The 13,131-nt window shown below is 45.3% G+C and overlaps 1 protein-coding gene across 50 annotated transcripts in view; it reads left to right on the top strand.

Annotated features, from left to right (window-relative positions):
* The window catches only part of TTN (titin), a 355,181-nt gene that overhangs the window by 91,608 nt on the left and 250,442 nt on the right, over nt 1–13,131 (top strand). For all 50 annotated transcript variants that reach the window (XM_076067945.1, XM_076067951.1, XM_076067944.1 and 47 more), the window contains 18 exons: nt 193–480; nt 721–1,008; nt 1,416–1,694; nt 1,834–2,112; nt 2,243–2,521; nt 2,931–3,218; nt 3,640–3,927; nt 4,082–4,369; nt 4,514–4,801; nt 4,933–5,220; nt 5,750–6,028; nt 6,216–6,494; nt 6,706–6,981; nt 7,582–7,869; nt 8,957–9,244; nt 10,105–10,395; nt 11,131–11,418; nt 12,724–12,855. In XM_076067945.1, the coding sequence (XP_075924060.1) occupies nt 193–480; nt 721–1,008; nt 1,416–1,694; nt 1,834–2,112; nt 2,243–2,521; nt 2,931–3,218; nt 3,640–3,927; nt 4,082–4,369; nt 4,514–4,801; nt 4,933–5,220; nt 5,750–6,028; nt 6,216–6,494; nt 6,706–6,981; nt 7,582–7,869; nt 8,957–9,244; nt 10,105–10,395; nt 11,131–11,418; nt 12,724–12,855 (4,974 nt within the window). The remainder of the gene's footprint in view (nt 1–192; nt 481–720; nt 1,009–1,415; nt 1,695–1,833; nt 2,113–2,242; nt 2,522–2,930; nt 3,219–3,639; nt 3,928–4,081; nt 4,370–4,513; nt 4,802–4,932; nt 5,221–5,749; nt 6,029–6,215; nt 6,495–6,705; nt 6,982–7,581; nt 7,870–8,956; nt 9,245–10,104; nt 10,396–11,130; nt 11,419–12,723; nt 12,856–13,131) is intronic.

The raw sequence follows: 13,131 nt of genomic DNA, 5'->3' as shown, positions 1-13,131 counted from the left end.
ATAATAACCGGGTCTATGAAAGAGAAATCGCAATGTGGAAGTAAACGATGCAATACAATTTTACAATCATACAGAATTCGTATCATAGTACTTTTTAAACCTTAAGAGATCCGCAGTAAATTAATATTCTTAATGAGTGCAGAATGAGGTGGATGTGACAATGACGGTGTCTCTTGTGATGTTCACATGTAGAACGTAGATTGCCACCGACGTTTGACCAGAAGCTGCAGCCGCAGGAGGTGACTGCAGGAGATCACACCGAACTTGAGTGCCACGTCATGGGCTCTTTGCCGATAAAGATTTCCTGGTTCAAAGACGGCAGGGAGATAAGGTCGGGAGGGATCTACAAAATATCCTTTGCCGACAGCAGGGCTCGGCTGGCAATTTTATCAGCAGAGAAAACCTACTCAGGTGTTTATTCCTGTAAAGCCTCCAACGATGCTGGGAGCGACAGTACCAACGCCCAGGTCATAGTGAAAGGTATAATTTAAAATTCCATTATATCAATTGAGCATTCACACATTTACTAATTTCACGCGATATTTGAAAAGTGATTAAAAAAATTAAGTTGATCAAAATGCAGGGGCAGCGGTTTAGTTTGCCGGTTGCTCTGAATCTAGATTAATTTAAAACTTCAGATTTATATATGGATATTTTAAATCCAGATTAATTAACATAATTACATAATTAGACATGATCGGAGATTTTTTTTTTGCGCAGATCACGCAGTTCCGCCGACGTTCGTTCGGCAACTGAAGGAGACCGATGGCATACTGAATGCCCCCGTCTCACTGGAGTGCAAAATTTCCGGCACGATGCCCATATCGGTATCCTGGTACAAAGACCAAGAGGAGCTCTTCGATAGCCAAAAGTACAAACTCACAACCAGCGACCACACGGTCAACCTGGAGATTCTTGAGCTGGGGATTGCCGACGGTGGGAACTACACCTGCAAAGTGAACAACGTTGCTGGAAAAGACTCCTGCTCAGCAATCCTCAGGGTGGTCGGTCAGTATCGCACGGTGTGATCAGACAAATACATATATATGTTGGATCAGTCTTAAAGCTGATTCATACTATATATACTTGTGTATTTGTGTTCACATTTCCTTTAAGCTTAAGACGTGCTTGTACAAAGGTGTCCATAATGATAACGGTCAAGTTTAAATTCTGGCGCTTAAGTGAAGAACTCCAATCCACATTATCCTCGATGCTTGTGAACACCGGGGACTTGCCATCTTATGATAATGCCACAACATCGGACGATATATTTATGGACACCGTGTACAATGAACGACACCTTGCTTGCTTTCTTAATCTCGTGAAGCTATTCTCGAGAAGGAGGCCCCACTTTTGTCCGGCGTACGCACGAGTGACAATTGTCGTGCAACCCCCTTGTTTATCGACCATCGCAGAGCCACCGGGATTCTCCAAGACGCTGGAATACCAAGAGGTGCTCCTCGGCGAGTACGTTCGCTTCCAGAGCATCGTCACGGGAACGGAGCCACTCTCCGTCAAGTGGTTCGCTGACAGCAAAGAGCTCAAGCCCACAGACAATTGCTCCATCAGTTTCAGGGGTAACAGGGCGCTGCTCGAGCTGAGCCAAGTGGACTCCGCGTCGGCCGGCGAGTTCACGTGCCAGGTGGCCAACGCCGCCGGGATAGAAACGTGCTCGGCCAAGCTCTTTGTAAAAGGTGCGCGCAGAGAAGAAAATTCACGACGGCTTGCCACAAACACAATATTTATATACATATCTTCTTTTGTATAAAACAGAACTTTCATAATTCAAAACGTGGATTTAATATATGTTTCCAATATTTATTTTATTTTCAGAACCGGCTAAGTTCAAAAAGAGAATAAGAGACATAAACCCCAAGGCTGGAGAACCTGCGGTCTTTTACTGTGCTTTCTTGGGCACGCCTGAAATCACCGTCATGTGGTTTAAGGACAACACCGCCATTGAAACGAGCAACAAGTATAGGATCATAAAAACGGCTAGCACTTGCACCCTAGAGATCCTCTCCGGAGAGAAACGCGATGCAGGATCGTACACGTGCAAAATCTTGAATCAGTACGGCCACGATGAATGCGTTGCCACCTTGTCTGTCCTGGGTTAGTATTATTTCTTTTTTTTACCTTATTTTCAAATTGAGCGTGAGCTTTAATTTTTTCATAAATGTAGATGTTATCTTTCAGCGGCGGGAGATTTTTCTGTAACGTGTCTTCGTTATTCTTCTTCTAGAACCGCCCTATTTTGTGACGAAACTGGGACAAGTGGAGGCCGTGTTTGGAGGATCGGTTCGTTTAGAGTGCGAAGTTGCTGGCACGCCAGTGATTAAAACTTCGTGGTTTAAGGACGATGTCCTCATAACGTCTGGCTTAAACCGCAAACCGGTGCAAAAGCTTAATCTAGCCATTCTGGAACTCAGAAACGTGCAGTATTCAGAGTCTGGTGAATACGTATGCAAAGCGGAAAATGACATTGGAAGTGCAACATCTGTTGCCATGCTGACAGTGACAGGTGATGGCATCTTTTTTTTGTATATTGAGCAAGTGTAGAATATCAGTAATAATATGAACGTTTACATTCATTGATAGACCGATACAGGGAATGTTAATTCCATTGCATGGCTGTATTTTAAGCTCTCTCTAGACACTTTATGATTTTAATCCCAGATAGAACAAAAACACAGCCATTAGTAATGTACACAGTTTCCATTAGTTATGGTAATATTTTCAATGGCATGCTATTCATGGCCTACTCTAACTGATTTCTTGCATGAGTTATTTAAAAAATATATAGGTATTGGTCTATCATTACGATACATATATATCTTTTCTAGGAGTATTTGTTTTAGCTCAAAATCTGACAGTCGAGTTTCCTTCAATTCCAGAGGAGAATTTGTTGACCTGCGAACCTTATCTTACAGAGAGGAAAAATCCCCCCGTGTTCACGAGGAAGCTGAAAGATGTGCAGGGTGTAGAAGGAGGGGCGGCCATGTTTGATTGCCGAGCAACTGGAACCCCGCCATTTGCGGTGGCCTGGTTCAAGCACGGCAAGGAGATAACGCCCGGAGAGAAGTACAGGATGTATTTCGAGGAAAATGTGGTTTTCCTCGAAATTTTAAACCTCGCCACAAACGACGAAGAGGAGTACTCGTGCACCGTGTCCAACGATGTAGGGAAGATCTCATGCGCGGCCAGCCTTGAAGTCAAAGGTTTGTCCATGTGGACACCTTCACTCGTAAACATTAACATTTCATTTTACTCTTGATAAACGTTCTTAGGACATATTTTTTAACCTAGTTTTTTATTATTAAAATACCTCCCATAGGCTGTATCCTTGGGTGCAATGATATTATTGAAGATGCCGGCTTGGCTTCTTGGCATTAGTTTGATTGCAAAGTTGTTATTCAGACCGGCGATTCTGATTGTTGTCCGAATAAGGTTTAATTGTCAATCAGTCTTTACTGCCAAGAACCAGCACTACCCTGCTAATCTTGCCTCCTTTTGGAGCAACTTGAAACCGAAGTAAACAGTCTGATGGACTAATGTTTGAGACAGTGGCAGGTGAAATGAAATCGGTTGACCTTTTTTTGCGTCGGTTTATTTTTTTTCTTTGTTCCTCCACTCTCCTAGAACGTAAAAACCCACCATCGTTCGACCAGCAACTGGCACCCGCGTCAGTAACGGCCGGTGAACCAGCCGACCTTGGGTGCCACGTGACAGGCTCGCCACCTTTCAAAATATCGTGGCTTAAAGACAATAAGGAAATCAGGCCCGGCACCAACTATAAGTTTTCCTTTGTCGACAACACCCCTTTGCTAACCATACTGAAAACAGACAAGAGAGACAGTGGTGTGTACGTGTGTAGAGCGGCTAATGAAGCGGGCTACGACACCTCTTGTGCTCCGGTCACTATTAAAGGTATAAAAATAAACGGCAGCATTTGTTTTCCCATTTACATTTTTCCAAATACAGACATATATACATATACTTTTATAAAACATTTCTGCACGATCCATGTTGTTCGTCTATTTACCAAACTCGTCATGATTAAAAAATTTGGTTTTATTTTTAGAACGCAAAATCCCGCCGTTGTTCACCAAAAAGCTCAAAGATATTGAGATCACCGAAGAATTCATGGTCAAGCTGGAATGCTGTGTGCAAGGGTCACCTCCACTTTCCACCACGTGGTTGAAAAACAACGTCCCCTTGGCCAGTGGAGAAGACTTTGTCATCTCGTTCGTGGACAACGTTGCCACGCTGGAGATTCATGATGCTCGGCTGTCTGACAGCGCAGCGTACACTTGCAAGGCTTCCAACGAAGTCGGTAGCGTGAGCTGTAGCGCCAAACTAGAAGTCAAAGGTTCGTTGTGTAGCCATACTGTCACTTTTGGTGTTTGTTGACCTTTGATATTAATCACTGTTAATACATTCTTTACATCTAAGTGTACATTTTTTGTAAAAAAAAATAATCAGATTCTTAAAATGTGTAATTACCTCTTTATAGAGCGCAGAGTGGCCCCGACCTTCGACCAGAAGCTGGAGAGCCTCAACGTGACCACAGGGGAGCGTGCTGAGCTTGAGTGCCACGTGACGGGCTCCGTGCCCATCAAGGTCACCTGGGCCAAGGACAACCGGGAGATCAGGGCCGCCGGCAATTACAGAATGATATTCATGGAAAACATAGCTCGCTTGACAATCCTCAAAGTAGGCAAGCTTGACAGCGGGATTTATACCTGTGCAGCGTCAAACGATGTCGGTAGCGATGTGACCAGCACGGAAATTACGGTGAAAGGTATTACGCTTCAGCTTTTTTTTAGTGGAAACATCGACGCAAACAGTTTTTCGTCTTCGCCGATACATTTACACAGCATGCACGCGCACCGGGCCAACGCGACTCACCAGTTGCATTTTTCATTTGCGCAGACCAAGCTGTTCCTCCGAGCTTTGTGCGAAAGCTGAAGAAAACCGACGCCATCTTGCACTCGACAGCCCAGATGGACTGCAGGGTTGCTGGCACGGTGCCCATATTGGTCGCGTGGTCTAAGAACGGTGTGGAAATTGTCGACGGCGACAAGTACAGGTGCCTCTTCGAGGAGAACACCGCGAGCTTGGAAATCCTGAAGGTCGACAAGTCCGACGACGGGAGCTACACCTGCACAGCGACGAATGTCGCGGGAAGAGATTCTTGCTCCACCACTCTGAGCATCATCGGTTCGTAGTAGCAAATGGTTGACAAAACAAATGTGGGCAAATCCCCGTCAGTTATAAAGCTGAGGCGATTGTTTCATATTTGTTCTCGCTATATTGCTCGACAGCCCTTTCTTCCCTCGAATCCAACTCGGGAGCCACCGCTTCCCCGTCGCCTGGAGTTAACCATATTCACCTGTCGCGTGTCAAATGCTGCCATTGGCAAAAACAAAAAACCCAAAGAACTGTATGTCTGACAAGCATCGTCTAAACAAAACCTACATTGTGTATAACCCGTTTGCAATTAGATGTCCATACACTTGCCCTTATCCATCTTTCAGTAATATAAAATCCAATGACTCTAAATGTACGTCATATAAATGTTTTAATATATGTTCCAAGTTACAAACGACCCCAACTGTCCTCTAATACAACACTACTTAAGCCAGAGTCGTTTTTATTCCACACATTTTCATTCTCATTTGAACATTCTGAACTGTGAATGGTACATTTGTTACTAACTGCCTCAATCCCATTGTCTAATCATTTGCAGAACCCCCATCATTCCTAATGAAAATGGAGCCACAGGAGGTGCTATCGGGATCACGGGCCACGTTTCAGTGTGCTGTATCAGGAACAGAGCCACTCTTGGTCAAGTGGTACAAGGGCAACCAAGAACTCAGAACTGATATAAGCCACAGTATCAGCTTCCGAGATTCCGTTGCCTTATTAATCGTTGAGAAGGTTAAGCTTGCGTTTGCAGGCGAATACTCTTGTCAGGTCTCTAATTCGGCTGGAAAGACGTCTTGCTCAGCCAGCTTGTTTGTGAAAGGTGTGTACCAAAGCAAGTGAATGAATACCACGTTCATTTTGCATGAGGTTCATTCTCAACTGCGTTGTACCTACACTTACCGTGCGGCATGCAATTGCTTCTTCTTCTTGCACAGCAATTGCATGCTTTAAGTAGTATTCGTTTTAAGCTGGCTCCCCTTGTGATTATCGACGAAACTTTCTCCCAGAACCCGCAAAGTTTTTCTCCAAGCCGTCGGACTTGGACGTCAAGGCAGGCGACTCTGCAAGCTTCATCTGCAGCTTCGTCGGCACACCGAAAATCGCGGTCAACTGGTACAAGGAAGATAACCAGATTGTCGCAGGCCACAAGTTCCAAGTGACGACTGTGGAGGGGCAGTCCACCCTGGACATCCTCGCCACCGAAATTTCCGACAGCGGGAACTACACTTGCAAAATCCAGAATGACTCTGGGCAGGATAATTGTACTGCTTTGTTGAAGGTTCTAGGTTAGTTGATTTACAGTGCTGCCGAATTGAAATGTGTTTGCATTGTCCCCGCTGTCTGTGTGAACATTGACAATGCAAAAAAAAACATTTTATATTCGTAACAATAACATGCTTTACTTTGCAATTTACTTCCTATCCTCAGATTAGATTCCTCCTCTGTATTGGTGTTTTTGCGTTTTCACTAAACGCTGCGATATATTTTACTCCGTAGATCCTCCTTACTTTGTGAAATCCTTGGAGCCCATGGAAGGCACCTTCGGGACCTCCGTGTACTTTGAGTGCCAAGTGGCCGGTGCCCCCGAGATCAGGGTCACGTGGTACAAGGGGAGTCAGAAGCTCTCCGGTGCTAAGTACAAGACCATGTTCCAGCACAACACTGCGGTGCTGGAGGTGAAGAACTTTGAGAAGGCCGACGTTGGAACGTACTCCTGCGAGGCGGAGAACAGCCTCGGAAGTGCCAAAACTTCGGCTTCCCTCGCGGGAAAAGGTACACGCGCCGAACGGAGCACCGTGCCCGCGCGATGGCTCTCCGATGTGGTTTTCGGGTTGTAGCACTCCTCTCCGCGTAAAACGGACATCACATCGGGCAGTACGTGGTACAAGCCGAAACACACATCGGAGAGCCTACTGCACAACCGCGAAAATCTTTACGTGAGGGATATTTTTTCCTGCTTCTCTAGATGCTGTAGACCTCCCATGTGAAACTGCTCTGTGGCTGTATTGCTCTCCAAAATATGCAGCATTTTGCGTCCTTGTTCAAAAATGTTCACCACTTTTTTTTAAAATCGGGATGTACCAACGTTCACCAAACGTGCTTTTTTATATCCTTCAATGATAATCCCCATATGCACATTTTTTACGGATTAACATGGCTCTGATAGAACCATGGTACATATACATTTTCGCATGTGGTTGTACTCCAAGGACTTATATTAAGACCTTTAAAAGATAGTGTGCATTTTTAGCCTCGAAGAGTTTGAAGGTGCGCAGGACTTGAACACCTTGATAGCCAAGGAGGGGGGGGAAAACTAAAATATTTGTATCCAGTTGAATAACATGTTTTTAATCAAACAAACGTTTGTTACAGAACGCAAACACCCACCTAGTTTCTCAAGAATGCTGAAGAATATGCAGCAAGTCATCGGGGACTGCGCGAAATTCGACGCTCGTGTTACAGGCACACCGCCATTCCACGTCTCTTGGTTCCTCGGTGACTCCGAGCTGTCCTATAGCGATAAGCACGTCATCTCCTTTGAGGACAACGTTGCTTCCCTCAGCATTTTTAGTCTGAAAGTCTCAGATGCAGGGGAGTACACCTGCAAGGTCTCGAACGAGGATGGGTCCATCTCCTGCTCGGCAAAACTTGACGTGACAGGTTTGTGGCAGGGGGGAAGTGCCGCTGGCTTTCCCGCTTCGCTCTTCGGCATTGGCTCACAGGCAGAGAAATGTTTGCGGGACTTCAAATGAGAGTTGGTTTGCATTCGTTTGCCTCGTACGGTTTGGTTGAACAGAAGGTGTTTTGCGTAAAAAAAATGAAATCATGCGACAGAATGAACCAATGCTCTTTGAATGTTCAAACATTTTTAATCAGGGCCGATGCTATGTCTCGCGGAATGCCTTTTGCTTTTCGGGTTGTCTTCGCTTCCACGGGAAGAATGCACGAGTGAGTGAATCATTTCTCCTCGATAACATTTTTTTTGGCGCATTATAAAAGTGGCTGCCTCACGACATCACTGACTTTGAAGGTTCAAACATTTTTTGATCAGCCCCAATGCTACGCTTCATGGAATGCTTTTTTGCTTCCGTTTTTTTTTGCTTCCACGGGAAGGATGCACGAATGAGTAAAGAATTTGTCCTCAGTTTTTTTTGGCACGTTGTAAAAGTGGCTGCCTCAAGACATCACTGCCTTGACGGTCTCTGCTGAGAATTATTCTTGTCGCTGAGAAACGTTGTCAAGACTTCAGCCGCATGTGTGGAATACATCCTCAGCAAGTGTAGAACGTTATCAAATTATAAAGTCTGCATCGTATTATTGCCTGACTAACCTATGCATGTCAGCTTTTGCTTATGTTAAGTACTTTATATATGTATATTTACATCAGTTAACCCAATATTTTTCAGTTTAACACGTAGGCTTTCGCGACCAAATATTATTCATAATAAACGTTTTTGGGTTAGATCGCGTTATTTACAAATGTGTCATAACCCTCCACCACCCAACACGGCCAATCAGCAAAAAAGTGCCACGTTGACAAAAGACAAATAGTTCACTACTTTAGCCCACCGATGTGTTGAAGAGTGAATCCACGCCTACAGTTCGTAAGCCGAAAATGTACAAGTACTACTCGAATACTTTACATTTTTAATGCCAGTCTATTCCATATATTGGTAAAATAGAGGTACAGAACACTTATCTGCTTTGCACTCATGATAATTTGCTTGCACTCTATTAACCGACGCAGAGCGCAAAACGAAACCGACCTTCGACCAGAAGCTTGAGCCCGTGGAGGCCGTGGTGGGAGACCCGGCCGAACTGGAGTGCCACCTCACCGGCTCTCTGCCCATCAAGATCTTCTGGATGAAGGACAAGAAGGACATCCGCCCTGGTCCCAACTGCAAGATGACCTTCTTTGACAACACACCTCACCTGACCATCTACAAGCTGGACAAGAGCGACTCCGGGGAGTACACGTGCAAGGCTGTCAATGACATCGGAAGTGACGTGTGCAGCACGCAGCTGACGGCTAAAGGTGCGCCACCCTTCTGTAATCCATTATAAACTCTCGTGCAATATCCGATACCCGACGCTTCAAAATGAGAGTGAGGGTGGGTGACGTTGCTCAAACGGTACTGCATTTGCCGATTATTGCAGAGGTTTTTGGTTCGAGCCTAGCGACTGCCCGGGTAAATAGTGCATGCACGTTCACCGTAAGATACGCCCTGTTCTGCTTCACAGTGGACGTCAAAGATCTCATGACGTCATTTTTGTTGTAAAAAAACCCACAACCTTATAGGCCATTTGTGCCATCTGTGCCATTTGTGCCGGTTCAAAATTTTCCCAATTTGATAAAATTACTTGTACTTTAATTGTGAAGCCATGGAGCAACATAGCATGCCCACTGGTAGACTAACGCCCACCTGCAGGCCGGTCCTGCGTTCACCTTGTGCAGCACAGGGACAGCTGCTGCCAGGGAGTCCCCTGCTGCAGGGCACCTATAGATGCAGTCCGTGAAATGCACGGTTGGTGGTGATACATGATCGTATGCTGTATTATATTAGGATGTAAAAAGAAAGTCCTGAGGAAGTAAAAACAAAGTTTATTTTTGATCGTTTTAAAATTTATGAAACGGTATTAATTGTACTCTAGCTTTGGAATGAAAATTTCCCTCATGAGATATGGCCAACAAACTACGCGAGGCAACTGATCGTGAAGGCTCCGATTTAGGTTCCATAAAGCTGGTCTGATGCTTTAATGTAAAAAAAAAAACTTTCCACATCACAAAACAATCCCCCCCCCCCAACACGGGACTCTTTCTTGAGCTTCGCATTACTTCCTTTCAATGCCTTTCTTCCTCTTTGAACTCCTGCACGTGCGAAACCGCCATCGCAGAGCGCAAAGTAGCACCGATGTTCACCAAGAAGCCGCTGGAAATACTGGACGAGGAGGAGGGAAAAGGCGTGAAGCTGGACTCCAGAGTGTCCGGCTCTCAGCCCATCGCCATCACCTGGACAAAGGACGACAAGGACCTCCACGCTCACCCGGGCCGCGAGCTCTCCTTCAAGAACAACATCGCGCTCATGAGCCTGAAGAGCACCAAAGTGAGCGACAGTGGCCTCTACGTCTGCAAGGCGGAGAACGAGGCTGGCACTGCCACCTTCAAAGTCACGCTGAACATCAAAGGTTCGTTGTTGCCCGATCCTCGTGCTGGCTGCTGTTTACAAATACAACGGCGGCGTCAGCAGCACGGGGGATGGGCTGAGCTTGCTTGTGAACACCGTCACACTTTTAAATGTCACACTGCCTGTCACACTTTAAATGCTACTCGCAGCACAGGCCAATTATGTTAATACATTATTCTTTATATATCCGTTATTAATTTCAGCTGGACTGTATTCTCTGGATTATAATGTGCACTCCCCCCTCCTATATATTACAGAAAAAGTTGGAGGTGTGGCTTATAATCCAGTCGGTGTGTGTGCGTCTCTGATGAGATTTGCATAACTTTCTAGACATTGGTCACAAGTGTGGGATGTGTCTTACTTCACGGAGTGTCTTATAATTTGGAGAATATCGGTATCCTTTTTTATATTATCTTTTAAAATGCAAAAAACTAGAAAGGTTTGACAAAAACATCTCGTTAAAACTGGGTCACAAATGTTGTAATACATCGTCATCAGCCTGGCTTAAGGCCTCCCCATCCACCACCATCTCTCACAATCCGGTGATATAATAAAATGTTGTATCTAGCGAATACAAATATTGTCCCAACAATAAATGAGCGCCCTAATTTATAATAGCCATTCAGTGAAACTTTGTGTGTCCGAATGACGAACGAACGAGTGATTGTTTTTGAGTTTACGTGGCGCGGGGTGCTAACCGGGTGGGTTTTAAAAGCCACCTCTTTGTCCTCGGTAGAACGTAAGCACGCGCCAAACTTCGACAAGAAAGTGCAGTCGCTGACCGTGGTGGAGGGCGACACGCTGTCCGCCTCGTGCCGTGTGAGCGGATCGGAGCCGCTGCAGATCATGTGGCTGAAGGACAGGAAGGAGGTGCAGCCCTTCGGAAAGGTGTCCATCGCCTACAGCGAAGGGGACTGCACGCTGGAGATTTCGCAGGTCACCAAGGCGGATGCCGGGGAGTACACCTGCAAGGCCGTCAACGAGGCCGGCTCGGACATTAGCAAGGTTAAAGTTACAACCAAAGGTAAGGTGCCTACTTTGTGTTGGCCTGGTCGTGATTATAATGGCCGTTCCATCGGCGCGGATTCGATCGGAACGCAGGGCAACAGAACAAAAATCGAATTGATAGAAAGTCGTCAACACGTTCATAAATAGCAATGGTCTAAAAGGAAACTATATAATAGGAAAAGTTTTGGGCAATGGTTCTCCTTTATAGCAGAAGGACCATTGCTATGTATTACTCTTATTACTCTGCTTGTTTATCCAGGAAATGCCTCACTGAGCCTCAAGACTTTTTTACAGGAGGGTCCTGCCAAGTTTTTGCCGTAGGGTGGCGCCGATCGCTTTGAATTTCCCAATTAAGTGATTTTCTAATTAGGGCGGTGTTATTGACGACGTGTTGCGTTTTTGTTATTCGTGCTCTTACACCACTGCAAAACCGTTACATATATTTAAAAATCAATTGATATATTATCGTGACAAATCCCAGCAGTCTTTACAGATGGTGCTGTTTCGTTAATAGAATATGCATGTGCAGATGTGATTGATCACCATTGTCTTGTCATCCGTATCTGCCAAACAAGCCTGACGGATTGCTGCTGTAATATTACAAATGGGATGATTTTCTTGGGGGGGTGGGGGGGGAAATTCGAGGGCATAAGATTAATGTAAAAGTATAGAGGTGGTCAAGCAACATCCATCTTCAAGTCTCTTAAACTAGGGCACCCATTGTACTCCAAGGCTACTGCATTGGGGAGCTATATACTGTGAGCAGTTTAGCCTGGATAGTACGTGGACGGATGTCCACCAGAGCTTACCAGATGCTGTAAGCATGGGCTTGTGCGATAGTCAGTCTTGAGTATAACCCTGTTATGGGTATGGATATTTTTCTCGCGTACTCCACTTTCATACCACGAGAAATCAAACAATCATATGCATTGGCTTAATTTGCCGATGCAGGATATGCCTGCGAAAAATCATCCTGAAACTCGGTGAGGCTTTCCTGATGAAACAATTGGTGCTTTCATTCTGCCTGTAAAGTGAACAGTTGCCATAAGACACTTAAACAGGGTAATCCATTTGTAGATACCCCATTGATCTCTAGTGACTCTCATACCCTCTTCTCAACAGCCAATCGAATATTATGGAAAGCAATGGCTCAGTATCTTATAGGAGAGAGTGTTTGATGATATAGCATGTGCGTTGAGATTAGTGGGGGACGTGTAGAGGCTTTGACAGACAATGTGCTTTTCTCTGTCATTTTCCCTCTTGTGTTATTGGGGTGTCTATAAATGTATCACTGCACTTTCTTTATATTCTTCTTCTGCAGCTCCTGAAGCGGGAAAACCAGCCAGGAAAACTGCGGCCCCAGTGGCTGCCCCGACTGCCGCTCCTGCTCCAGTTGTTGTCGACGGAAAGATTTTCTTTGTCGAAGAGCCAAAGAATGCTAAAGTTGAAGAGAGTAAGTCATTCCAGTCGGGTGTGAAAAAAATAAAGTGACTCAAATACGTGTTTGATTTTGTTCAGCCATCCACGTGATGTTGTTTGTGAAAAAATAGCAGGCCACGTGTGCCGCTATCACGACCCAAATTTACCACCTTTGATTATTAACGTGCAAATTGCTTTCATGAGAAAAGCCAGCCACATATAACAACGTTGTCCCCCTAATGACAGACCAGTGCCACTTAGGCAGCTGCCACCGAGGGGGAGGGTGGGGGGTTCCCTTGGCCAGAATATC

The sequence above is a fragment of the Petromyzon marinus genome, chromosome 19, assembly GCF_048934315.1.
Source record: "Petromyzon marinus isolate PM22_M1 ecotype Great Lakes invasive population chromosome 19, UKy_Petmar_22M1.pri1.0, whole genome shotgun sequence".
Classification (NCBI taxonomy): Eukaryota; Metazoa; Chordata; class Hyperoartia; order Petromyzontiformes; family Petromyzontidae; genus Petromyzon; species Petromyzon marinus.
The sequence above is the reverse complement of the archived record's forward strand: the minus strand, read 5'-3'. Positions and strand labels throughout refer to the sequence as shown.